This window comes from Camelus bactrianus, chromosome 35 (assembly GCF_048773025.1).
Source record: "Camelus bactrianus isolate YW-2024 breed Bactrian camel chromosome 35, ASM4877302v1, whole genome shotgun sequence".
NCBI classification, from domain to species: Eukaryota; Metazoa; Chordata; class Mammalia; order Artiodactyla; family Camelidae; genus Camelus; species Camelus bactrianus.
Genome location: NC_133573.1, coordinates 14,264,215 through 14,291,174, shown reverse-complemented (window position 1 = coordinate 14,291,174; position 26,960 = coordinate 14,264,215). Strand labels below are relative to the sequence as shown.

The 26,960-nt window shown below is 45.6% G+C and overlaps 1 protein-coding gene and 1 non-coding gene across 3 annotated transcripts; both read left to right on the top strand.

Moving 5' to 3' along the window:
• Positions 1 to 18,199: 18,199 nt before the first annotated feature.
• On the top strand, positions 18,200 to 25,301 carry BAMBI (BMP and activin membrane bound inhibitor). Of its 2 annotated transcripts, XM_074358020.1 has the most exons (3): positions 18,985 to 19,193; positions 22,491 to 22,778; positions 23,201 to 25,301. In XM_074358020.1, exons 1-3 carry the CDS (start codon positions 19,118 to 19,120, stop codon positions 23,617 to 23,619), a joined length of 783 nt encoding a protein of 260 aa, XP_074214121.1. In that variant the 5' UTR covers positions 18,985 to 19,117; the 3' UTR covers positions 23,620 to 25,301. The 2 variants fall into 2 exon arrangements, with proteins under 2 accessions (XP_074214120.1, XP_074214121.1); XM_074358019.1 differs by lacking the exon at positions 23,201 to 25,301 and having other exon boundaries at positions 18,200 to 19,193; positions 22,491 to 22,703.
• Positions 24,458 to 24,529, top strand: TRNAA-GGC (transfer RNA alanine (anticodon GGC)). The gene has a single exon. It is a non-coding gene; the product is annotated as a tRNA-Ala (tRNA).
• Positions 25,302 to 26,960: the final 1,659 nt, after the last annotated feature.

The window sequence follows — 26,960 nt, the reverse complement described above, 5'->3', positions numbered from 1 at the left end:
GGAAGAAAGAAAGAAAGAAAGAGAATGTTCCCTTACATAACCAGTAAGACTGTTATCACAAAAGCAGGTACAATTTGATGGACTTTGGAAGTTAAGAAAAATTAGAGAAATTTCCATATAGGGGTCAAAGCAGAGATGCTCTGGCGTTTCTCTGTGTAAGTGGGCTCTTAGAATAATTCTCTACAAGCTAACTTGAAAGTCTTACAATAAACATCTTCCTTTGCAGTCGGGGGAAGGAAGGTGTTTGAAGCTGCACCAGGACCGGGCCATCCCGCTGCTGACGCTGGGTGGCAGTGTTGAGCTACATTCAGCCAGCTCATCCAAACTGGCGAGGAGGACACGTTAAGGGTGGAGAGAATGGTTCCGCTTTCAAAGTCAGTGTTAGAGCTGTGAGCAGACCCTGCAAAGACAGGAAGTGAAAAAGAACTTATTTTAATGAATACACTTATTGGGGAGGATATTGAGCGGTGTCTTGGAGTCTGACCTACTGAATTCAAACCCAGGCTGTTGAGAGCAGGACCACACAACCCCATAGAGCCTGTCCTATAGTGTAAGTGACTTGATGGACAATGGTCCTGATTTGAGGGTCAGAAAACAGTGGCACAAAATGACCCTGGGAGGAACTGAGGAGAGTCAAGCCCTCTGCCTGCCTCACCAGCTACTTTGCCCCATGTGGGAGTGCTAGCCTCTTCTAAGCTGGGTGGTGGAGGCAGCAGGGGCAGATGGAAAGGATGTGGAGGTCACTGGGTGACTTGTCCAGCCAGAGAGCTGTCCCAAGAGCCCTCCCCCGAGCTCACACTCCTGCCTCCTCCAACCCCCCTTCCCAGCCGGTTTATTCTGCCTGCTCCTGACATGTCCCAGACCTCCCTGCTTTTTAGGGCTCTCTCCTGGGGCTGGGGGTGCCCTCCCTTCCCCCCATGCATCTGCACCCAGCATCCTTCGGTAGCCGTGCAGATTACCCCAGATCCACTCTGCTGTCTCTAGCTGTCTCCTCTGCCTGGAATTTGTTTGCCCCAGATTCTCAGGTGTCTGGTCCTCCACAAAGTAGAATGTGCTCCGGGACTTTAAAAAAAAAAAAAAAAAAAAAAACAAAACCCTGACACTTTCCGATTCAAAGGAGAAGTGAGAAATACTACTTTTGCGATGATACTGTAATTAGAAACTATTTGTGCCTCGGCCAATCATTTTTACTGGTGCCGCTTGAGCAGAACTGTCCACGGGAGCCTGATCTTTCGTCCAGAGGCTCGCAGGCACCTGATTAAATACGAGTTCGAGCCTCAGCTGTGAAGACCTTGCTCTGGGCACCTTCCGCTGACGTCAGACGAGTTCTGCTCAAGCACAGCTACAGGATCAGGTCTTGGGAGGGTTTATTTATCTAGAGAACTGAATCAGGGTTGGATCTAAAACCAAAAAACCGTGACGTCTCTAGACCAGAGCTGGGGAAATATCTATAAAGTGTTCAGAGCCTTCTTGTGGCATCTCCACATGTCGAGTTTATTTAGGATGGTGATGTTTAAAGTTCCTGGACTTTGCAGAATCCTACTGTATTTCATGGCCTTACTCACCAACCCTGCAGAAATCTGCATCAAAGCGAGCCTGTCCCTGCGGTACTGGAGGGTTGCCTTCCTCTCTGAGTTCTCCTGTAGCCCAAGCAGCTTGCCCGGGGAAACCTGGGCTTCAGGGAGTTCGGGACAGGACCCTGGGATAAGCTTGCAGACCTTCGGTCATTCAGAGAGATCTTCTCCCTTGTTGAGACAGGATTAAAAGATCAGAAGTACTCAAAACAGAGAATCGGGTGAGCTGTGCCAGGCATCTTGGTTCTAAATTAAAAGATCATATTCTGTATATTTCTCTATAAGCATCGCTTTCACTTCACTTCACAAATTCTGGTATGTTGCATTTTTATTATTCTTCAGTTCGAAACCTTTTCTAAATTCCCTTATAATTTCTTCTTCGACCTATGGATTGTTCAGAAGTGTGTTGTTTAATTTTCAAATATTTGGGGTTTTCCAAGTTATCTTATTGTTACTGATTTCCAATTTAATTTCATTGTAGTCAGAGAGGATATTTTGTATGATTTCAATATTTTCAAGTTTACTGAGAGTTTTTTCTAGCCCAGTGTACAGTCTGTCCTGGTAGATGGACCGTAAGTCCTTGTAAAGAACAGTGTTCTGTCCTATCAGGCACCTAAAAAGGTAGGTGACAGTGTTCAGATCTGGTTTTTCCTGATCTTTGCCTACTTACTCTATTAGCAATCTTGTCTGTTGCTAAGAGCTGGGGGGCATGTGAAACTCTCACACCAGCACTGTGGGCATGTCTCCTTCTCCCTGTAATTGTATCAATATTTGCTTCACGTATTTTGAATCTCTGTAGACACATACACATTTATGGTTGTTATGCCTTCTTGATGAATTGATCATTTTATCATAATGAAGTGTCCCCTTATATCTCTGGAGATACCTTCTGCCTGGAAGCTGATTTCCCCTGGTATTAAGACAGCCACTCCAGCCTTCTCATGCCTTCTGCTTGCATCATGTATCCATCTCCACCCATTTACTTTCAGTTTACGTGTTTTTCTATATTTAAACTGCATTTCTTTTGGACAGTGAATGTGCATAAAATCTCCATTCTGACAGTCTCTGCCTATTAGCTGGAGCAGTTAATCCAGCAATATTTAATGTAATTACTGACATATTTGGGTTTGGCTCCATCCTTGTATTTGTTTTCTCTTTGTCTACTCTGTTTTTGTTCCTACTCTTCCCTCAACCCTACAACCTTCTTAATATCACTGCCAGTTCTCATGAACGGCTCCCAGATTCATAGCTCCAGCCTGAGTCTCCCCACCGAACTCCAGACTTTGAAATTCCATTGTCTACTCAACACCTGTCTTTGGAGATCTAATAGACACCTCAAACTCAAGCTCCTGACAGTCCCCTCTGCCCTGCTTTTAGTGGTCCTCCTCTAAGACAACAGCAACTCTTCCTGGGCATCCCTCCTCATCCTCATCCTCCTGGTCACTGTACATCCATCCTCTGAACAAAACTTGGAGTCATACTTGACTCTTCTCTTTCCTTCACACCCCACACTCACTCCATGCATAACCTGCCAGTCTTATCTTCAAAATATATACTGAATCCACTACTTGTCACCCCCTCCACCTCCACTACCCTAGGTGGAGCAAACACCATCATCCGTCACCTGGGCCATAGCAATAACCCCCAACTGGTCCCCTCCACAGTCCACTCTCAATGCTGCTGCTGCGGATTCTTTTAAAAGCTAAGTCACATCACTCCTCCTCTGTTGACAACCTACAGTGTCTCTCATTTTCTCAGAGTAAAAGCCAAAGGGTTTACAGTGACCTATCACACCATCCCTCATGTTTCTGTCCTCTTCTCCTGCTCAATCCATTCTGGCCTTCTTGGCCTCTTCATTGCTCCTCAAATTTTGTTTCTTAACTTTTTTTCATTATTGCCCCCAAGAGAAGCCAAAGGGAAATGCCTAGTTAGACCTTTTTTTCCTTAACGACCCTCTTCTGCCACCCCGTGAAACTTTAATGCCGTAAATTTATTACAGAGGATTATGTACTGTCTCTACATTTGTGCTTTACACAGTAAAAGAGTAAGATTTTCTTCATCCTCCAAGAATGAATTTTGTCCCCTAAGATGCTGTCTCCCCTGTTGAGAATGTATGCTTTCATTATTTCCACAGAATTCTACCCCAGGGCCTTTACATTTACTGTACCTTTTGCACAGGACAGTCTCCCTGCAGAGAGCCATCTAACTTTGCAGAGAGGCGTCCCTTGGTCACTCTGCGACTCCCCGTTTCCTTGGCATTAACTACCACCTGGCATCTCTACATGTGCCTCAGCTATTTTCTGTTTTCTGTCTCCTTTCACAAGAAGGTACGTTTCAGGAGACATTCGTGTTCGCGGACGTGCCCCTGTTTCGCCCGGTTCCCGGACACAGCACACGCTCTACTGACAGGCGTTGAGCGCGCGAGCATGCGCACTTACCTGTGCAGACCTGCCTTCATCGTGAGGCATGTCCTCTTTTCTCCTTTCATCCACCAAGTCCTGTCCTTGTTTTAAAGCCCAAGTCAGAACCAACTTCTCCCTGGTCCCTTTCCTGGTTTTATATCCTCAAGAATATTACAAAGTTCTGATACTCCACACTCCTGGTGAGAGTTACAGAACTAGAATTCATTATTGAAGGTGGAACTTTTCCTCTTAGCCTAATCTGCCTTAAAACTATTCAGTGACACCACCTTTTATCTCCAAGAGATGCTTGGTTATATATAGGTCTATTTGCCATCAAAAGACTGGGTGGAGGTGGGGGGGGGCAGTCTTCTGAGTTGAATGCGTGGACATAAAGGAAGGCGAGAAAACCATTTGGCCTTTAGGCTGATTAACACTTTAAGTATGCTTTGAGTAGACTCAATTGGCCTTTTGCTACTGGAAGCAAAGAATATCTTTTTCTTTTCTTTCTTTCTTTTTTTTTTTTTTTTTTTTTTGCTGGTTTTCATTGCATTAGATCATGTTGTTTTAACCCAAGGGCCTCAGGAAGTGCAGAGTAAATTGGAACACTCAATCAAATAAAAAAAAAAAGTCTGCTTAAGCTGAGTTATAGTTGGTTGTGCCACAAATGCTAAAGTTCAAGTTGACATTCCAGCCTGAGCGCGTAATGTTATTACTGAAGAGCCTGGGGCCGGGGGGGGGGGGGGGGGGAGGGACAGAGAGGGTATCAGACTTCAACACACATGTCGTGACTTTTGTTACTTTAGGAGAAAATGAACCTTGTGATAACCTAACTCTTCTGTGTTTATCCATTTTCTCGTGGGTTCGAAGGTCAGCTGGGGCATGCCGGCAAGTGTCCATAGATTTTGCCAAATACACCATCTGCTCGGTGGGTCTCACCTGGTGGAATAGACATGCCATAGGGGAAATCGCAGTCAAGCCCCCCTTGTCATCTGGTCTCTCCTGTGGGATGGACGGTCCTGCAGCAGGAGGAGGGGGCCCTGTTGTGTCTGAGATGCTGGTAGCATTTGGTGTTATCTGCGTGCTGTTCACCAGGGACCATGAACAGTGAGTCTGGAACAGCTCAGTCTGAAGAGCGAGTAAGACTAACCTGTTGCCTGTGGAACAAGCCAGTCCCAGCAACGCAACTGGATTTGGGGAGCCAGGCTTTTCAAAGACAGCAAGGGTGGCCTTTGGGCGTGATTATGAGCAGGAGGAATCTGTATTCAGCATCTTTTTCATTCTTCACCCTTCATCCTCCTTCTCCTGTTTGCGTTCCCGCCTCAGTGATCAGTCCCTCAGAATGCCAGTAACAGATCTTCACAGTTTACAAAGAGGTTTCTCGTGTGATGTTTTAGTTGACCCTCACAACGTTCCTGGGTGGCAGGAAGCATCACCATGCCCTCCGTTTGGTAGATGAGAAAACGGAGGGAGACACTGAAGCAGGAAACACATTTTGGCATCCCTTCTCCGATCGTATAATCTGGGCAACATGTAGCTCCTGGCCCAAACCCTCAGATTCCATGGTTTTCCCTAATCAGGTAATCAAAATAACAAGGGAAGCCAAATGGAGCGAGGGCTTCCTCTGTGATGGGCACCGTGCCCCTTGCCTTACATAGAATGTTTCTCTTTTTCCCTCCCAGGAACCATATGAAATCGTTATTTTATTCTCATTTTTAAAAATGAGAACATAGAGACTTAGGAAGATGTGAGGCTGCAGCCAAATATATAACAAACAGCTCCATGAAATCCATCTTTATTCAGAAAAAAAGATTTCAAGAATCACAGACGTGGTCATGCCGTTGCCAGGGTGCAGGTGGAGAATGGAGCCCAAGTGCACCTGCCTCACAGCAGCCCACCGCCTCCCAGGGCCCTGGAGGAGGAGCACTTTGGGTGGATGTGGGGCCAGGAGATTTACAGGGAGAAAAGCTTCCTGGTTGAACCATTAACTCGGAAGCCAGTGATTTGTATCCCAAACCAACGTAGCTGAAGAAGAGATGTAACTGCTACCGAATTGAAGTGACAAGGTGGTTGGCAGAGGGTGTAAAATCCAAGCTAGGAAGATGTCAAGGGAGCGACCAGTTGACATCTCTGGATGGCTCTCAGTTTGCTAAAAATCTTTTTGCTGAAATTTTAATGAGTTTTTAGCCAGGAGGGACTTGAGAAGCTGTTTCCCACGTCGGCTCACTTTCTAGGTGAGGATGCTGCTTCCCCCAGGGGCTGAGTGAGATCTGCTCCAAACCCAGGCCAAGAGCTGGTGTCACGGTGGCTCTCGGTCCAGTGCTCTTCCCCTCCACCCAACTGCCTCTCGCGCATCCAGATCACAAACCTCCATGCAACTGCTACTCAAAGGAGGTGGTACCTCGCGGAGGAGCAAGATCAAGTGGGGAAGCTGGGTCCCCAGAGGGCAGGACCCCCGGGGAAGTCACAGCTACCTTCCTTGTGGTTCTGGAAAATCAAGTTATCTCCAGGAGTGACTGGTGGGTGTCCCACCATCCTCCTCAAAATGGAAATCAGGTAAGGACCTCAGTCTGGAGCCCTGAGGTGTCCAGGAGCCCTGGAAACCGCTTCCCTGACTAGTGCGAGGCGCCTGGCTGGTGTGAAGGCTGTGATTCATTGTCACTTCTGTTTATGTACCTAATGAGCGCTGCGGGTCAGGGTCTGGGATTCCCAGGGAACACCTTCTGCAGGAGAAGGCCAAGCTCGGAGCAGAGGGAGACTGCAAATAAAACCCAGCATCAGGGGAAACAGTCCCTGACAGCTGCTGAGGCAGGCTGCTTCCTACAACGAGAGCTGAAATCCAAGAATGGCCCCAAAACAAATTCCCAGAAATCCTTACTTCAGGCTTGTAGGAACCGAGGAAGGTTTAGGGGTAAAGGTGATTCAATCAACTCATAAACAGCCCTATTCTCAGCGGCCAAATCTCTCTCCTCTCCTCCCCCTCAAATTACTCCATTTGCCAAGAGGTAATTTTACCGTTTCCTATTGCAAAGGTGTTTCTATGGAATCTCAGAAAGACTCACAATTTCTTCCCATACCCTTGTCCAGGGAGAAGCAGGCCACTCTTCAACAGTGAATCTGATGCTTCATTTGAAATCGGCCGGAGGGCGATGCCCTGAGCCCAGTGTCTCCGTGCAACTGGTCTGACCCTTGAGGAGGCAGGGGCATGTAATCTCCTCTTGGTTTCCTCAGCTCTAAAGTCAGAGACAGACGTGATCATTTCCATGATTTAATTTAAAAAGTGGCTGGTATGGCCTCACGTAGCTCTCAGTACATAGAGGAACCGTTTGATTGATTTGATCAGTCTAGACTGGCAACTCACGTGGAGTTAGAGGCTGAATTATCCTGTTAGCCTCCTGGCTTTGATCTCAACCCAAATGAGAGTCAGATTTTCAAGTCACGTGGGGGATGACAGGGGCGTCACCCAAGGTCCACTCTGAACAGCACTGCCACACTCAGTCACCCTCCTCTGGTGTCATGCGGATCAGAAAAGGAGGGGAACTTTGTTGAATTCCTCTGGAGGTGTTCTGTTTGCTTTTTAAAGTTGAAGTCAGCCAAAACAGTTTGTGGATTTGTGAGAACAATGCGCACGTTTAGGACACAGAGATTAGGGGCAATGCCTCTTGGTGGTTCTGTTCCTTGGACAGATTTCCATTCAAAATGAATCAAAACTGGCAGCAGGTGGGGGAGGGCTGAGTGGTAGAGCGCGTGCTCAGCATTCGAGGAGTCCTGGGTTCAATACTCCGGTACCTCCAATGAAAAATAAATACATAAATTAAAACCTAATTACCCCCTACAAAAATTTTTTTTAGTTTTTTTTTTTAATTCAAGAATAACCAAGGAGTGAAGCAGAGCCACCCAGAATATGAACTCCTCCTTGGAAGGAGCCCTTGCCTGCTGACGGGGACCACAGACCCTGGCTGGCCAACATGTTCTATTCAGGACAATAACGGTGTACCTGGACCTGCCGCCCCTACCTTCTCCAGGCCTCAAGCATAGAGAGAAGCTTGTTCATTATCGTCCAAAGCCCTAAGAATCTGTGGGAAACAGGACTCACAGCCCTCTTACTGAGGTCACCGCGTGACATTGAGACACCATGGTTAAAAGATTGAGTCTAATTTTCCCCTAGAATGACCTGGCTTCTTGTATCAACAGCAAACAGCAGCTGCTCCATCCTCCTCCCAGCTGGGGGCTCCTTCCCTCTGGCCACTAGAGGGCGAGAAAGACCCAGGCTCAGGCCCACAGCCTCCAGACCCCAAGGATGCACACCGTCCAAGAGGCGACAGAGCTGGGCTGCAAAGACAGCGCATCTCATTCTCCGGAAAATTAAAGTGTTAGTAGATGTGAACGTTCCAGCATTGGCTTAGGAAAAAAAGAGTGACCCTGGTTTCTTTCCAGTTTTATTAGGTAGAATTGTTACACTTTGACTACACATATACAATATATTGCATATAAATACATATACACAATATACTGCACATATTTTAAAATTTACACATATGTACTGTTCATTGTTTCTAAGAACATTTAGAGCTTTAGCTTTTTAAACTAACACAGTTATCAAAGGAATAAAGCCAACCACAAAATAAGAATTAATTCAAAAAGCTTCATACACCCTGCTATTAACAGCAACATTCTTTATAACTGCCAAGATATGGTAGCATCCTAAGTGCACATCAATAGATGAATGGATAAAGAAGATGCAGCACATATATGTAACGGAACACAACTCACCCATAAGAAAGAAGGATATTTTGCCATTTGCAGCCCTTCATTCATTTTTTTTCCACTTCAAGCTTTTTAACTTTTTTAAACTTTTTTTTTTTTTTAACATGTTTTACATTCTTTAGAGAGTGAGCACATTATTTTAAATAGCTTGACTGATACACGGGTAAGACTTCAAACGTGTGATAAAAGAGTAGTTGACGGTTTGGGGCAGAGGCCCTGTTTCCAGCGTCGATGCTTCAGGGCCCTGTGATGCGCAGGGAAGAAAAGCCACAGGCTGGGTTACATGATTCTGCTCCTGGTCTGGCAGTCTAGTCCCAGGCGCGTCTCAAGGGGGACTTATCAAGAATTTATGATAACATGTTAGCAAGAGCTGGGAAAATAAATTCCCACGACACCAGGAGGAAAGATATGGGATCCACGTGGACCGTCCTCTCCCTCCGTCCCTGCCTCTTCTCTGTGTTTGGTGCTTCCAAGGGAACTGGGCTGGGAACAGAACCCTGCTATCTGTCCCAGCCACAGAAGGGTCACACGTTCTTTTCTGTGTTTTCCAAGTTTTCTACAATGATGCACTACTTTTGTAACCAAAATATCTATCTATCTATCTATCTATCTATCTATCTATCTATCTATCTATCTATCTATCTATGGATTTTACAAACATCCTCACTCCCAGCCCCTAAAAAAACCCTGGCCTTGTCTCTACCCCTGTAGGATGCCTGTCAGGAACGGATATTCCATCACCCCTGACCTCCTATAATTAAATGATCCCCAGATCCCATTTTGATCAGAAGTTAAACAGCAAGAAATCCCTTTCCCATCTCATCCGCCACCTCCTCTCACTCCCCTGCTCCCACGAGTTTTATTCTGAAGACCCCACTTAAGTTCCCTGAATTAAGGGGGAAAGGGAAAGAGGTTTTGTGGGGGAAAGGCTGAGAACTATAGCCTGAACGGGGACGCGAGGGCACCAGGATGGGGTCGGCGTCCTCTCCCACCCCTACAGACTCTAGCCTGGAGGGATTGGTCCAGACCAGAAGGGCCGGCCCCCTTGTTTTCTTTGGGACAAATCAGGGTCCCTCAACTAGTGACAAGTGAGGCAGGCAGCAGAGAGGAGCTGGGAGGAGCGGGGCAGGTGAGCGGGCGGCACCTGAACTTGACGGCGCGGATGTGGGTGCGTCCGGGTCTCGGCTGAGTGATGCGAAGAGGAGGAGCCGCTCGGCGCCTCGGAACCATTACCTTCAATTAGGGTAATTGGGGCCGCTCCCCGGCGTTCGCGTCCCCCGAGGGATCTCTCGCTCGCTCCCCTCGTCCCTGCCTCCCTCGCCGCCCTCTCCCTCGCTCCCTCCTCCGGCCCCGACTCGCCCGTCCGCCTCAGTCCCCCAGCCTCGCCCTCTCCTCTTGGATCTTGTCTTCGGAGACGAGTGTCCCATTGGCTGGCCCGAAATGGCACTGCCGCCGCCGCCTTTTCTATTTGCAGTGGGAACGTAAAGAAACTCGCATTCGCATTTATTTTCTACCCAAACGAAGATCTCCAGGTGCGTCTCTGCTTCCACTCTAATTAACTGGGAACCAGGAGAAAGGGGTGGCGCCTGCAGTTAACTTTCCCGAAACTTCCTGGCTCTGTCGAGTTGGAAGAGTCACCCTTGGCCACCACCCATCACCTCGCCAGCTCTCCTAGCTCCCTTCTCTTGCTGGGCTCCTGGGCTGCGTGATGCAGAAACACTTCAGACCTGAAGAGCCTCTGGTTAGCCCTCCACGCACTCCCTCTGACAAAAACAGAAAAATGCAGACTTTTGGCTCTGGTTCTCTGCATCCAGCTGTCAGGGGCCTGAACTCACCTATTTTCAGAAAAATTGCAGGTCTTCACGGGATGACTTGAAGGATTAGGGAAAAGGTAACCTCAGTACCATTTCTCACCCCACCCCCACCCCCATTTCTACAAACTTGTTAAATTGAGGCAGTCACCAAAAAGAGGGATGGCAGGATTGTAAGCATTTTGAGGGCAGGAGGCCCTTCTGTAATCTTATTGATCACCCGTAAAAAAAAAAAAAAAAGAGTGCAGGTCATGGCAGGCACATCCATAATTAATCGTGACTTTATTGGGAAATGGTTCTCTCTGACAGCAGACTTCTTTGAAAAACGCTATTGAATTGCACATGGACAGTCCAAAGAAGTCTCATTGCAAGATGGAAGATACTTCTTGTGTTTCCCAGAAGACTAGAGGCATGAATTATGGCTCTGATGAGCAGCTAAATTTCTTGCGTAATGATAAGTTAGCCGACCAATTTGTCTCGGCTGATTCTTGGACTATCACCAGTCATGGGAGGTAACCTTTGTTGGCAAGATGTGCGCTGTGTTTAGAGAGCAGCATCACCCTGCCAGCCTGGCTTGGCCGTGGCATCGTTCGTGCTTCAGATCCTCAGCTCCAGGGAGAAGAAAATCCTGAAACCAGCTGGGAAGTCCTGAAGCTATCATAAATATATCCAGATGACTGAAAAATGGACTTGAACCAACTCTTTGATTCTAAAGAAAATCATCTAACAATTCTACAGGGTTTCACACTTGAGACTTGATGAGATGGTCTCATGTTACCCTTGCGGTCCTCACAGGGAGGGGAAAGTGAGGCACAAAGGGGACACTTCATGTCTCATGAAAACACACTGAGTGATGGAGCATGGAGACAAATTCAGGTCTTCTATCTCCCAGTTACTGCTGTCTCCTCATATCCAAAGTTGAATCATTTCCATTTAAAATTCACTCGCCAGCATTCACTTATTAAAAATAAGATGTATTCCAGACTATGCTGTGAAAGACATTAAAGGGAATAAATGGATGATAGACAGTTTTCTGCTCATTAAGGGTTTATAATCTCCTTGAGGAGCCAGATAGAAAAAGAAAGTTGAGTAGCCACATAAACAATGCTGCTTCTTTAGCAAACTCTTTCCATAAGCCCGTGAGTTTATGAGGAACAGCTGAGTGGTGTGGGGTGGACTCCAAAGAGGGAAGTGCTTGTTTTGGCTTTTCGGTTGTAAAGTTGATGCATTTGGCTCACGTATTCCCTACAGACTGGCAAGCAAGGTCATTTGCTCTGATGCTCAGGCACCTTGGCCTCCCGTATCCAGAGGACATATGTGGAAAGAGCCAGGTGGTTATTCACCCCAAATACCCATCTTTCTCAGGAGATTGATAAACTCTTTTAGTCACCATAGTCAACTGAAAAGACAGGATATTCAAGATTGTTGTCTATTGAAATTAATCCTGTACAAAGTGGTTTTTCAGTCTTGGATCCTGGAAGGGTTCTGAGTCTTTCATCCATAGGAGATGGGCTATCTTCATTTGGATATGTTAAGTTAATTTTTGATGATGGCAAACGCTCAAGTGATAAGCTCACACTAAGTTAAGCATTTAAAGGAATGATCTTAATTCTACTCATAGCAGGGAGGGTATAGCTCAGTGGCAGAGTGTGTGTTTAGCATACATGGGGTCCTGGATTCAATCCCCAGTACCTCCATCAAAAAAACACAAACATTAATTCTACTCACTAATACTTTTTGTATTGAAAAGGAGAGTTAAATGATAACATATATATATATATATATATATACATATACACACACACACATTATATATATAATATCATGCTTATATAGATAAAAGCATATGTATATATATCATGTTTTATGGTGCTGGTCTACCCACACCTTCTGGTTTTCCTGGCCCATGACCTTGATAAGGGGCAGCAGCCATGTTTTCTATCAGCCCTCACAGAAGGGACCACACACTGTGCGTTTTGAGATGGTCTTTCCATGAGAGGAACAGCAACCTATGTGAAGGAGGCTTATGATTGTATAAAAGCAAGCAGAAGGGATGAAGAGGAAAAACTAGAAATAGGGAAAGGATGCCGGCTCACGGGTAGAGAGGTAAGAAGCAAAGACAACCCTGGGAAAAAGAGACCCAAATGTTCCAGTGTCCAGTCTCAGGGATGCTGGCTCCCCGGGAAGATAAGTAATGCTTGTACCTCACCGGTTAGCTGAATCCTTACAATAAGGCCATTGTATCTGCACGAGAAACCCCTCCAAAATTAACTAATCTTAAGTGGGTCTCTCATTCTTTTAATTAAACAAATTTGACTGAACTATAAACGTGCACATTTTAAATGATATCTTTGAAATGATAGGCTAAAAATGTAGGCAAGTGACACCAAACTATGAACGGGAAAGTGGAGGGTTATTGTGTTTAAACAAATTCCCAGCAGAATAGGAGCTTTTGTGTTAGGGGACTTAATGGAACAAAGAAAGATTATTGAATATGGGGGAAAATGCATTGTGTTCTTCCCTTAAGATCAAAGGATAAGAACAAGAATTTCGTTCACTGATGATCTCAGTGCAACCCTGCAGCCCTCTTCATAACCTCTGCCCATCGGATACATTTCATGGAAATGCATTAAATATTAGAAGATGTGCTCATTTGGATGGCATTGCATTCCCTGGGTTGAACACATACATCAAATTTAATGTATAGCTTGATACTTTGTAAATGGCAAAACAAATACTGTATAGCTGGTTATTTCATCAGAAAATTGTTATGAAATAAAAACAGTGGCAGGGCCAGAAACATGAGGGCAAATATCAATAATTTCAGAGTTCCACTGCAAAAGACCTCTTTCTGTTCTGTCAATGAGATTTCAGCTTGGAAGAGGCAGTATTAGAAGAGAATGCACAACACTGTAAACTGACTGTACTTCAATAAAAATATATTTTAAAAAAGAAAAATGAATGGAGGAAGTTAAAAAAAAAAGAGAGAGAATGGCTTTATGAGAAGTCATTACAGTGGTTCCCCCCTTTTCCAAGGTTCCAATACCAGAGGTTTTAGTGACCTGCTGAATTGTCCACAAATATTAAGTGGAAAATTCCAGAAATAAACAATCCCTGAGTTTTAAATTGTGTGCCGTTCTGAGCTGCGTGATGAAACCTCGTGATGTCCAGTTCCATCCCACCCAGGATGTGACTCATCCCCTTGTTCAGGGTGCCCCGTCCTTCAGTCACTTAGTAGCCCTCTCAGTTATCAGCTGGACCATTCCAGCCACAGTGCCTGTGTTCAAGTGACCCTTGTTTTACTTAATAATGGCCCCAAAGTGCAAAAGGAGTGACCCTGGCAATGTGGATATTCTCTTACTGTGCCTAATTTACACATTAAGCTCTATTGTAGGTGCATGTATGTAAAGGAAAAAAAATAGTATATATTGAGCTTGGTACTGTTGGCGGTTTCAGGTATTCGTGGGAGGTCTTGGAACACAACCCCACGGATAAGCATGGATAAAGGCAGAACAGTGGAAACACAGGCGGGTTTGGGGCTGTGGGGAAGGGTACAAGGTTTCAGCCAGTGTCAAGCAAGAGTGTAAATGGCTGGCTGCCTAATGAAAATATCAAAGCTTCTGCATGTCTGTGGTTTGTACACAAACACTAAAAAAAAAAAAAACCCTAAAAAACACAAGTGAAGTATTTTCAGCCTAGGAGGTAGAACCCCAAAAAGACTATTCATGGCATTAATCTGAACAGCATTCTGGGTCAGGAGTGTTCCTTTAAGCAGGAATTTAAGGTAATTTCTCTGCTTTCAAGGATGCATGTGCCATTTTAGTTAAAAGAATAAAAGAACTCAACCTGGCTATTTGGCATCAGGTTGGCAAAACCAGCAGGAATTACTGAATAATTTCTAGAAGTTCTACTGGCTTAATTGGAGATTATATTAACATGACTAAATAGAAAAAGGGCTACGCCAAGGATCCACAGAATGTATTTGATACTACTTGATTGTAAATAATGTCCATGGTTACGTTCATAAAGTAAAGTTCTTTTAATCTGCTTCTTATTGTATCTCAACTTAGTTGCCTTAAAAATTCTTAAGAAAACTTCAACCCAATCGATATTCTATGGTATTTGTAAGACTCCGTAGGCTTTTTGCTAGTTTGTGGGAGGATGGGCATTTGGGAATGTGGGCTCCAGTTTTCTCCTTTTTTTTCTAGGTCCTATTATCCTATACCCTGGACTTTGCACTCCATCCTTTATCTCCTTTTCCATTTTGGAGGAAAAAAGAAAAGAAAAAAACTTCACTAGACAGTCAGTCATTCCTTTGGGCTGGGCTAATCTCTCACCTTTGACCATATTCCAAAGAAAGTACATTTTTAGCTCTGCACTCCTAACTTCTACTGAGAACAAATAACTTAAAAAAAAAAAACAAACCTGCTACTGGGAATTCAAAGTGTTATCTAACCTCTGTGGATTGTTGGTTGGTAGACGATTTGTATAACAGGCAGAAATGTTAGATTCTATCTCTAGATTGCAGTAGTTTTTTTGTACGCTAGCCAGGAACTCGAACACCCCTGCTTCTCTCTGAACAAAATGTATGGAGTTCTTTTTCATCTGCATTGTGAAGAGAGGGACACTGCTGAAAATGGGGAATCACATCTAACGTTGGGAAACAATGGCATTATTTGGGTAAGCAGAGATGGCTAGAGTATTTACAGCTTTGTTAACAAAATGGATCTGGATATAAAAACCCTTGAGTTTTTTTTTTTTCCCTATTTATAAGAAAAATAAAATTTAGAGTTTTTCTGTGGTGTAAGACAACCATGAAAATGTGTCAGAGTGGCGTGCTGTGATTATGTAGTACATATGTCCATGGATACATCATATCTAGAATATTATTTGAAGGTAATAAGACTATCATGATGTTTAAGTGGAAAATTCCAGAAATAAACAATTCCTGAGTTTTAAATTGTGTGCCATTCTGAGCTGCATGATGAAATCTTGTGATGTGTAATTATTTTTTTGTTTTAGGTCTAGAGTCAGCTTTTGGTCCTTGGGTATAGATAGCTGGTTCCCAGTTTATATTTTCAGAATGCCCTTCATCAGAGTGAAAAGAATTTTGGTCATTGATTTCATTTCTTGCTTTAAATTTTTAAAAAAATTGCTAGATTTTACTACTTTCCTCTCTAGTTATCAACCTACATGTAGGAAAGTAGTGAACAAATTATGTACAAAACACAAGTAAAATTCTGTAGAGAAGCCATTTTCCTTGAGTCTTAAATTGAATTAAAAGTGTTGCCTCTTCTCTCAACAATTGATGTAGCCTTGTAATTGACATATTATCCCTAAACCAATTTTGATTTTCCATATTGATTCAAACACTCTTGTTCACTTAGTTGAAAAGTCCATGTCTGCTCCAACACCATTAGACAGAGTGCAGACTTGTTTCTCTTAAAACTAATTTCTAGCCATTTAAAAAGTCTGCCCATTAAAATATAATAAAAATAAAAGAGGTGAAATGATTGTCTGAGCACAACGTTCTTATTCTGAATTGTATTTGGAGCAAAAAAAAAAAAGGATACATCCTGGAATAACAAAAATCCATATTAATTCAATAAAATGTATGGACTATAGATTGAATCCTTTGGGTTGAAAGTAATAAAAGAAACTTAAATGAAAAGGGGATCTCATGAGGGAGTTAATCTTGAGTTGAAACCTAAGGTCAGGAAGTTAAACCAATGATGGGGAATCCTTTGGGACTAATGTTTTTGCCACTCTGCACATCTTTGTCATTTTTTTCTTGCTTTGCAGACAAGTGGACTCTGAATTTGTTTCCAATGAAGTGACTCCTAGAGATTGACCAGCATCTCTGGCTAAAGACCTGGAAGAGAGAACCTAATTGGTCCAACTGGGGTTATGTGACTTGCTACAGCCAGAGGGGCAGAGTGCCCTAGTCTGGCTGCCAATGCCCACTCCAGAGAAAGGGGACACTCTCTGAAGTGGTCTCGGAAGGCACTCAGAAAGTGTTTACTACAATACAACTTTCACCAGCACGTCCCCCTAGGCCCTCTCTCATCAAATAGGTATTTTTATCTTCATCACAGCTAAATATAGTCCATTTCTGGTGCATCTCTGCTCACTCCTTGCTTCACACTTTATGCTTCAGCAACAAAGAAATGCTTGTGGTCACATCCACCCTTCCTCTACTTACCACCCACATCTCCCAGTGCAGTCAGTGAACTTCATGCCTAAGTTCCTGTGGTCCCCGGTGCCTGTAACGGTCCCCTTCCAATTCTCTTTATTCTTTAGGCATCGTGCCCAAGGCCATTGCTTCCAGCAGATCTCCTTCTTTCTTTACCTTTCTAGGCTGGCCACTGCATCTCTGTGCATCACAGCTGTGCCCACATCTCTGTCACCCTCTAACTCCATTGTTTGTGATTTTCTATTCAGGTTCTGACATCTTTTTAACCCCACAAGCAGTGAGCCTGTCCTACAGTGGGTGTTCCAAAATAGTTGAATGAATATATTCTAAAAGTTTCCTGTTAGCTAATAATTGACTCTCTAGAGTAAAACCAGAGTGTGTCATTACAAGAAAAGTATTGTCTGCATAAACCCCTTAGAATCGTTAACTTGTCAAAGAATTAGATGTCAGGAAGTACTAATTAAACCCCCCTCCGGACTGCCCGTCAGCCCACCACTTCACAAGAGCCTGCTTTTTACCTGGCGCTCTAACCAGTTTAATTTCCTCTTAAAACTTCCAAAACAAAACAAAACAAAACAAAACAAAACTTCTGCTGGGCTAGCCCGCCCCTCCTTTTAGAGGCAATTTTGATCTAGTGAAGTCATGGTCAGAGCATCAGTTTATGAAATTACTTTTTCTGCATGTAAACATTAGTTTTCAAAGGCAATTTCATTAACTACATCTGCAGCTCTGTGGACTTTCAACAGTTTTAATTTACAAGGTTCACGTTGATTTTTCAGTCCTCGAGACATATATATATATTTTTTCTTAGTCTTAAACCTTATTTCTGCACACTAGTCCTCCACGATTTGACTTTACATGTCCCACCTTAGCATTAAATGCTCCTTTCTTTCTTCCTCCCTCCATCCTTCTTTCTCTCTCCCTCTCTTTCCCTTTCCCTCTTAACATTTTATCAGGTCGTGAAACGTTGGCTGATCTTAAAAGGAAATTTTGCAAATGGTTGACTTTTGTTAATCCCAGGTTTAGGGGGTGGGGGAGGGGAAGGGAGAAAGGAGCTTCTCTCAGATAAGAGCTTTAAGCTGCATTTCCCTTCAACAAAATAAAAAAAAACAACAGCAACCCCCCACCCCCACCCCTACGCCCGGCCGCCTTTGGGTACTTTGGGGCCGGCAGCCCCCCAAGTCTTAGTAAATGAATTAGCATCTCAGAAAGGAGATCTCTGCGGGGCTGATATTGATCAGGGTCAGCCGGTGTGTTTGCCTGCGATTGTTTGGGGGGTGGTTAATTGAGTGTCAGTCTCGGCCTGTGTCGTCTCGCTGGCGCCGGGTGCTTTTGGATTTGCTAATTTTCGTTAAGTGTCTGTAGCGGCTACTCGTCCCCAGTCTACCCAGGAGAACTGAGCGGCTCCTACTGATCCACAGTCTGTCTGTCTGGGCTTTATTGATCACAGGGCGGGCGGTCGAGGCGGATGCGCGGAGGGGGGGGGGGGAGGCTGAAAGCACCCCAGGGCTCCGCCGCCCCGCTTCCTGCCTCCCGCCTGGACGCCCTCTTCGGGCGCACGCGACCCGGCGGGGCACGCCTGGGGTCCGCCACTGGTCCCAGGCTCCCGCGGCGCGGCGGGGAGGGGTCTGAAGGCGGCCACGCGGGTCCCTCACGAGTTTCAGGGGACCAGAAAGGAAGCCACGCGCTGGAGGACGCCGGCCAGAGGCCGAGTTGTGAGGATCACGGAGGCGGGAGCCAGAGGCAGAGGCTGGCTCGACCCGCTGCTCCCGAAGGTCACGGACGCACAGGCCTCCGCGAGGGGGAGCGCGGGAGACGGCGGGCGCCGGCCCGCAGCCCCAGACGCCGGCGCCGATCGGAGCCGCGGGGCAGAGCCCGCCTCACCAGCGTCTGGGCCCGCTCCCCGGCGGCGGGGCTGAGTGACCGGAGCTTGGCGGCCAATCGAGCGGCGCCGGCGCTGCCGGGGCGGGACTGGGGCGGGGCCGGGGCGGGGCGGGGCCAGGCAGGCTCCCCGCGCGGGGCGCTATTTACGGCGCGGAGCCAGGCAGACCTAGGCCGGCGCAGGCTGGAGTTCGCGGCGGGCAGTTTCTTTGCGCTCGGGGTTTGCGCCTTCGAGGACTGGCGGGCCGAGGGGGAGCGGAGCGGAGCCTGGAGCCCACCCGCCCGCCCGCGGCGCCGAGCGGAGCGGAGGAGCCGGGACTGCAGAGTCGGACGGTGCTCGGCGCGCCCACCAGCCGCACTCCATGCTCCGGCCGCGGCCCGGTCCCGCGCCCCGGGCAGCACCCATGCACTGCACGCGCCGGGAGCCGTAGGCTGCAGCTGCGCCGCGGCTCCGGGAGCCAGCGGGGCCACCGCGGCCGTGGGGGGGCGTCAATGGATCGCCACTCCAGCTACATCTTCATCTGGCTGCAGCTCGAACTCTGCGCCATGGCCGTGCTGCTCACCAAAGGTGGGTGTCCGCCGGCCGGCCGGCGGGGCGCGGGCTCCCCGGGGAGGGCCGCGGAGTCCTGGGGCGGCTGCCTCCGCGGATCTCTGATTCCCGCTGCCAAGGCTTTGTTGTTAGCGGCGGGTGAAGCTTCCTCCCGCGCGGGAGCCCGCAGGTCGCGACAAGTTGCCTGTTCTTAGAAGTCGCGGCGGTGGCTTCGCGGCCGCCCCTTCGGGTGTCCCGGGCCCGGCGCGGGGAGGTGGAGTCAGACCTCAGGGCAAGTGGTTGTCAAAATGTTTGTGCAAGTCTGTCGTGAACTTGGGAACGTTTGCAGCCGCGGAGCGGGGCCGGAGTGTGGGGCGGCAGCGGCCAGGAGGGACCGCAGACCCCGGCCCCTTTGCGCTGTGTCCGAGTGCGCGCGCGTGTCTGAGTGTCTCGGCTGTGTGTGCGTCTCTGCTGTGTGTGTATCTGTATTTGAGTGTGTCTTTGTCCATGAGTGTATGTGAGTCTCTCCTGAGTGTCTGGTGTGTGTGTGTGTGTGGGGGGGGTATCTGAGTGTCTTTCTATTTAAATGTGTCTCTGTCCCTGAGTGTCTTTGCGCGCGTCTCTGAGTCAGTGTCTTTGTGAGCCGGCGAGTGTGTGCCTCCCCGGGAGTGTAGGTGTCCAGGTGTGTGTGTCTGTGCAGAAGCATGGACCGTGTTGCTTCTCAGTGGCCGGGAGGAGTAGGCTCTGTCAGCGGTCCCATTTCCCACTCACCTCGTATTTTATAAACACTACTTTAAAAAAAAAAAAAAGGCAGCGGTCAGTTTTTTTTTCTCTGCAGGCTTTCACCTTTTAGGTCGAAATAACCCAAACAACTCCCTCTAGTTTTCAAGGTTCTCCCACCTCCCTCGCCATGAACTCTACCTACTGTTTGTTCTGTGAACAGATAATTTTTTTTAAAATAGGAAGCGTTGTTTTAGCTTTTGCAACCCCCCCCCTCCATTTTTCTCTAATTGCCATGTAGCAGGCCTGAGGTTAAGGGATAAGCTAGCCCAGCGAGGATGATGGGCTACAGTATTTATTTATTTTGGAAGGAAGGGTGTAATTAACCCTAAATAACAGCCCTGGCAGGCTGCAGAGGGGAGCCTCCTGGCCCTATCAAAGGCCGGCCGAACAGGGACGGACTGAGGCTGACATGAAGTCACAGATACCGAAACTATGCGCCTGATAATGATATAATTAGGGGAGCAGAGATTTCTGACTGCTGCGGACTTCAAAAGCTTTAAAAGAAGCCAGCAGCCTCTCCTGTAGCCATCTTGACTAAAGCAGACATTTCTGTTTAATCACTACATACAGTAACAAGAGAGGGGCCAACAGAGGAGCATTGTTCCCCGTTTCAAAATACCAGTCCCCTTCTGGACCTTCGCATGCCACAGGAAGAAACTTTATGAAATGGCAGAAATATAGTTTTAATACAGTAACACAAAAGTCTATTCAACTTGCTCAAATGTGGCTCCAATTAAAAAAAAAGTTGTTAGAGCTTTTCCTAGTTACCTGTCAAAATTTTATTAGACTGTTTTAGGTCACTGAAAATATAGGACTTTAAATAGGCTCTCATAAACATTTAAGCAGCATTTTACTTGTGTTCAGTTTTCTTTTTTTCTGCACGAAGTCTAAGGTGAATGGGATCAAAATTGACTTTTAATCCACTTTATTTCCACTTTAAATCTCTACGTGGAATTTGTCAGACTTAGCGATGTGTAGTCATCACCATTTAAGACCGGTGAGCTTTATGCAAAAAATCAAGTAAGCTTGAAAAGAGCGTCTACAAAGCAGGATTCTAAAGGGAAGGTCTGAGTTACTGGAGAAAGGGACCTGGGCCCAGACCCAGGACAGCAGCACAGTTAGGACAGGAGCAAGACCTCCGGCTTTGCTCGGGCCAAGTCACGTTGCCAAAGATCTGCATTTAGTTGGCTGGGTTTTTTTTTTTTTCTTTTTCTTTTTTTTTTTTTTTTTTAAGAACTGAAGCATTAGCAGCCTCTGGTGAAAAGCTGAGCATACCATACGGTGGCCTGGAATTTGGACAGATAATTAAATGAGACGTCTTACTCAGGCATTCATGAGAGGAGGAGGAAGAGAGGTGAGGGTGGGAAGAAGTTTATAAAGCACAAGTGCCCGGTGTTTAGTTTCAGAGGGGAGGTTTCTGTAACCAGACAGAACTTCAGACGGGGAAGCTGGGGAGAGATGTGTGCATTAAATTGATTCACAGTATCTTCAGCTGTGACACGTGACAGTGGCGGGGGTCCACGGGGTCAGCCATGGTAGGAGTGATAACTCCCAGATCCAGATTATTTCAACTAGAAGTGAGCATAAAAGCCTCAGATCCTGCCTTGTGGTAAGATGTTAATGTGACTTGCAACTCACAAACTAAGTTTTATAAAGGAGACTTTTAATCACTTCCTGTAGAAAAATTTGAGGTTTCCTCAAGGATTTTTCATTCAACCAGCAGAGGATTTTCAGTTTCAGTGTTTCCCCTTTTAGATCCCATGTTGAATTACACGTAAAACTGGGGAGTTAGGGGGAGGAGAAGGGAGCCTTGCAGTTTTACCCCCTCCTCCCTGCCCTTGGTTTTATGACTTTCCATTTGGGCTGAAAGAAATTGACTTTGGCAAGCAAACCACTAATTGTAAACTGCCTAGTTCCTGTTTTACAATATACTGACTAAAAGCTCCCCTGCATGAACAGATCTTTATAGGCAAAGTTTGCCTTTTCTAGAGAGGTTGCAAATAGCTGCCCAGTTTCATAGTTTTAAAACCTCCTGACCGGAGCAATTTCTAGATTGTTGTGTTTCTAGTTAATAACTTTATAAGGTGTTAGCTAAAGCTCTTAAATCTTGGCACTGCCCTTCAAGGTAGTAAACAATTCAGCAGTTCCGATCAAATATTTATACTGACAAAATCAAAAAGCCTAGCATTTTATGTTGTACAGTCACGTAGGATTAAAATGAATAAATAATGTAATTTGCCTTCCAGGAGGAGAAATTATTGATGATTTTTTTCCTTTCAAAAACAAGTGTTTTTAATTACTTGTTAACTTATCTGAAACCTAAATGCAGCCTTGATTCTCTACTCCTGGGGTTAATACATTTCTAAAATGATATTCACCTGGATTGGGGTTTAAACACTGGCTTGCACAAAGAGCTTTTCCAGTCTGCACGGACCATCCTTCTCAGCCCTCAGCTGACTATTCTGTGAAGTGAGTGCCTTTGAAATTTGCAGTGGCTGGAGTAGATGCTGTAGTGGGTCTCTGAAGCAGTTTGATGCAATTTCCTGTTTTCAGGTGAAATCAGATGCTACTGTGATGCCGCCCACTGCGTGGCTACTGGTTATATGTGTAAATCTGAGCTGAGCGCCTGCTTCTCCAGACTCCTTGATCCTCAGAACACGAATTCCCCACTCACCCATGGCTGCCTGGACTTTCTCGCGAGCACAGCAGATGCCTGCCAAGCCAAACAGGCACGAAACCACTCCGGCACCACGGTACCCACGTTGGGGTGCTGTCACGAAGATATGTGCAATTACAGAGGGCTGCAGGATGTGCTTGCCCCTCCCAGGGGGGACGCCTCAGGTAGGTAGAAGCCCTCCCAGACCAAACTCTGGCCCGATCTATAAGCTTGTGACAGCCACGACTTTGTCTGCTATTGATTTTGTTGTTAATGTAATTAGAGAGGGAGAAGCCTGGCTGGGTGCGTATCTGGAGTAGCTTTCATGTCTCCCTGAGCATTAGATGTCTGTCTGCAGAATAGGCTTTGCCTGTTTTTTTGACATTTTGCGGCCACTAAAAGACCATAACTAATCAGTAATGACAGTCTGTAAACACGTCTTTGGAAGCTTCTGCTTCGTCTTGCAACGTTTCTGTTCTGAATATTGATCGAATTGGAAACTTCTTTTTAACGGGGTGCCTTGATGAATGAGGAGACTGGAGAGAGGCGCATGGCTGTCTCCAGGAGGGGTTCCCACGGACTGACCACTTTGCTTGTCCTCCTCTAGGCCAAGGGAACAGGTATCAGCCTGATGGCAGCCGGAACCTCATCACCAAAGTGCAGGAGCTGACCTCCTCCAAGGAGCTGTGGTTCCGGGCAGCGGTGATCGCCGTTCCCATCGCTGGGGGGCTGATCCTGGTGCTGCTGATCATGCTGGCGCTGAGGATGCTCCGGAGTGAGAACAGGAGGCTGCGGGACCAGCGGCAGCAGATGCTGTCCCGCCTGCACTATAGCTTCCACGGACACCACTCCAGGAAGGGGCAGGTGGCCAAGCTTGACCTGGAGTGCATGGTGCCTGCCAGCGGCCACGAGAACTGCTGTCTGAGCTGCGACAAGATGAGACAAGCCGACCTCGGCCACGAGAGGATTCTGTCCCTCGTGCACTGGGGCATGTACAGCGGGCATGGGAAGCTGGAGTTCGTATGACGGAGCCTCCCCCCGAACTGACCTGCTGGGACCCTTGAAGGCCTCTGAGTTCTGCTGGACAGGAGCACTTTATCTGAAGAAAAATAAACTCCATGGAATCACCTTGGAGGGACAGGATGACCTCTGCAAACAGAATCTTGGATGTTTCTTCTGAAGGATTATTTGCACAGACGTACAGTCGAAATGAATTATTTGCTTTAAAATGACAAAAAGCAAAGGGCAGACTCTGTACACTGTTACCAGGGTTATTCTCATCCAGAGGGAGCTGGAATTGAGTACCTTAAATAAACAAAAATGTGCTCTGTGTAAGCTCCTACATCTTGATTTATTGTAAAGATTTAAAATATATATATATATATATATATATGTATATATATATATTTTGTCTGAACTTTAGCGGTGTCTTGTCATAAATTAAAAACTAAGTGGGAAGGATAAGGACCTACATGTTAATTATACAGATGAAGATCTGTCATTGTTCAGAGTAGAGTCTCAACTATAGATTTTGGCTTGATTTTTTTTTTTTTTTTAAACAAGACCAAGGTCTTGTTTATTCTTCCGTGGTGCGTAGGTAATTTTCTTACAGTGCGGAGAATTTCTAAATGTATACTGCCCATCAGTCAGTGTCTTACCCACGGTTTTTTGTTAGGATAATTCTGGTGTTTTCGCTTTCATATAAGAGAAATCTGAAACTTACTTAGACCAGGTCAGATATAATTGATCCATTTCTGAAGTTGCCTTAGCAAAGGGTAATAATAATTGTCACCTTGGTCCCGTGGCTCTGGAATACATTTTTAAATGTGTCTACCTCCAATCAAAACAGAAAAACAAAGGGAGTGGGGTTGTAGCTCAGTGGTAGAGCACATGCTTGGCATGCATGAGGTCCTGGGTTCAATCCCCAGTACCTCCATTAAAAAAAAAAACAAAAACTTTTTTTGGTAAAGTTAGTCACTGTCTACTTTTACTGTTAATTCTTTCATTGTTTATTCTGTCTCAAACCTAATTAAACGTTTTGGACCCCAAAGTAACCAAATGTTATGGTACCAAACACCCAGTTTGTGAACCTTCCTTCCACACAGTGTTATAATAATTTTTTTTTTTTTACTTCTCAATCTTTAGAAAGATTTTCAATAGTGAACATTATTTATCAATTAAGATTTTAAATAAGTTTCCTCCACAAATGATTCTTTTATTAACATAACCAAATAGACCATTGATGTTAGCCTAACCACAGTGTTTCCACTCCTGTAGGACTTTGGCAATACTGCCCAGCCTGAGTTTAAACCCATGCCATATTTGTGTACTTTTCCCCCAAAGTGGGTCTTTGTTATCTTAAATGTGAGACTAATTTGTAGGGTTTTTTTCCTCTCAATTATTTTGTATATTTGAAACTTTTGCTTAAAAATTAACTTACAGCCTGCATATTTGAGTATATAGGGGGTTTTCTTCTATGACTGTTAAAGCGTTTTTTTGCATATTTCCTGGAATATTTTATGAGCTGCATAACGTGGGTCCCTTAAGACAGACGCAGTGGCCCAGTCATGGAGGAATCTGAGTTGAAATGACTGGTCTAAAAATGAATATCTAGATTATTTAATAAATAGACCACAGCCCCAGACAAATTAGGCTATGGAATAAATACATGTTTTAATAAATGACAGCATTCCTATTGTGCTTTTTGAGATCTGACAGTTCTTCTTGCCTGCGTGACTGACAATTTATAAAGGTGTTAAGTTTTAGGTGTGTCGATTTTTGAGGAAGCCAAAGAAGTATTGGGCCTAATTCTCCAAATCTAAGAGAAGAGAATGGATCAAAGTGACCAACTGGTGAAATTTCCACCCTCATCACCTCCTTGGCGCTTGAGGTCAAAGGACAATAGTTTTGTAGCTTGAAGATGGAATGACGTCTTCTTCTGCTTTCTCATGTCAGGCGGCCCATCCTGCAAGTTCTGTGACTCTGAAGTGGCCTTTCATCAGTTCTGGGGAGTTCACTTTTCCTCCCCTGCCTGCTCTGCTGTTCCTTGTTCACCCCATTTCCTCCACATACTAGTTAACTAGGAACTCAGGAATTCATCAGGAGATAAAACAACGAAGAATTGAAATTCATACACTTTGAAACATTTTGAAATCGGTGCACTCCATCCTTCAGGAAAGGCCAGGGTCTGGACTGGCGCTCAGATCACAGAAATTTAATGGCTGATGAGCACAATGTTGTCTCCACTTGGTTCTGTTTTGACTGACCTGCCTTTTCTTTCTCATGGAAGTTCATAAGGCTGTTTACACCATCTCTCCCATGGGATGGTGGCTCTGCCCAGGCTCTCAGACTGGGGGTTCTGGGGCTCAAGTTGTAGCCATGCAATAGACCGGCCCTGTCTCTTTTCCTAATAACAAATCCTCTCCCTTTGATACCTCCTCATTCATTTTGTATTTGTTGATGTTCTTGCCACCAGTTTTAAGGCCAGATCTGGCCTTTCGATGAAAATATTGCAGGCTTCTCAACTTTGATTTTTTTTCTAAGAACTAAATATAGAATTTCCTTTTGCTTCTTTACGGGAGCGTAGAGGTTGCCAAGAGCAGAGATAAAGGACCCTTCATGAAATAACGACCTACCTGATTCGGTGATGTAAGAATGGTGATGACTGGTTTGTTTGTTTTTCCCTTGTAGAGATGTTTGCCGTTACTTTGAGGTGTCAGTACAAGGCTGGGCTGACCAGAACAGTCCTTGTTTAATATTGACATAGAACTCCCCCCAAAAAGGAATTTTCCCTTTCTAAGTGGAAATTTGCCCAAACCAGAGACAAATGGAACCAAATTTGCCATGATGTTTCTGTATCTACACCCCTTACATCCTGCCCGTTTTGAAAAAATTGATCTGCCCGTGGTTACATCTTTCATGTTGTTTTCCCCCCTTATTTTGAATGGCTCAGAGGCGTCCGAGAAATTGACTGGTGTGTCTCTAATTTCTGCTGAACTGATTTTATTAAAAACACTGCACCATAGGGGGTTTGACCTTCTAAAATACCAAACATGTCTGCTTTAGAAAATCACAAAGCTCTCCTCTGAAGAGCTTGTAAATCTGGTTTCAATATGGCTTGATTATAGACTAAAAGCTTGAAAGCAGTGGCGTCTAGTATCACGTGTCTGGAACTAGCCTTTTTTGGGGCCAGGACAGCTTTTTTCCCTTACAGCCTCTAATTGGTCCTCTTGTCCGTTTCTGAGCCTGAATAAATACAAACCTCCAAAAGCTACGTGGTATGATAAGGTTGAACTCATCCAAGGTAGCGACTTGTCAAGGGCACTCAGGAGTCTCACAGGCTGGGTTCATGTGCTCCCTCAGTAACT

What these genes read in the sequence shown, in the direction of transcription:
- BAMBI (XM_074358019.1), top strand. Translation starts at nt 18,213, where the DNA reads ATGCGCGGAGGGGGGGGGGGGAGGCTGAAAGCACCCCAGGGCTCCGCC. An exon ending in GGCCGTGCTGCTCACCAAAG is followed by an intron (nt 19,194 to 22,490) that starts GTGGGTGTCCGC and finishes TCCTGTTTTCAG; the next exon opens with GTGAAATCAGATGCTACTGT.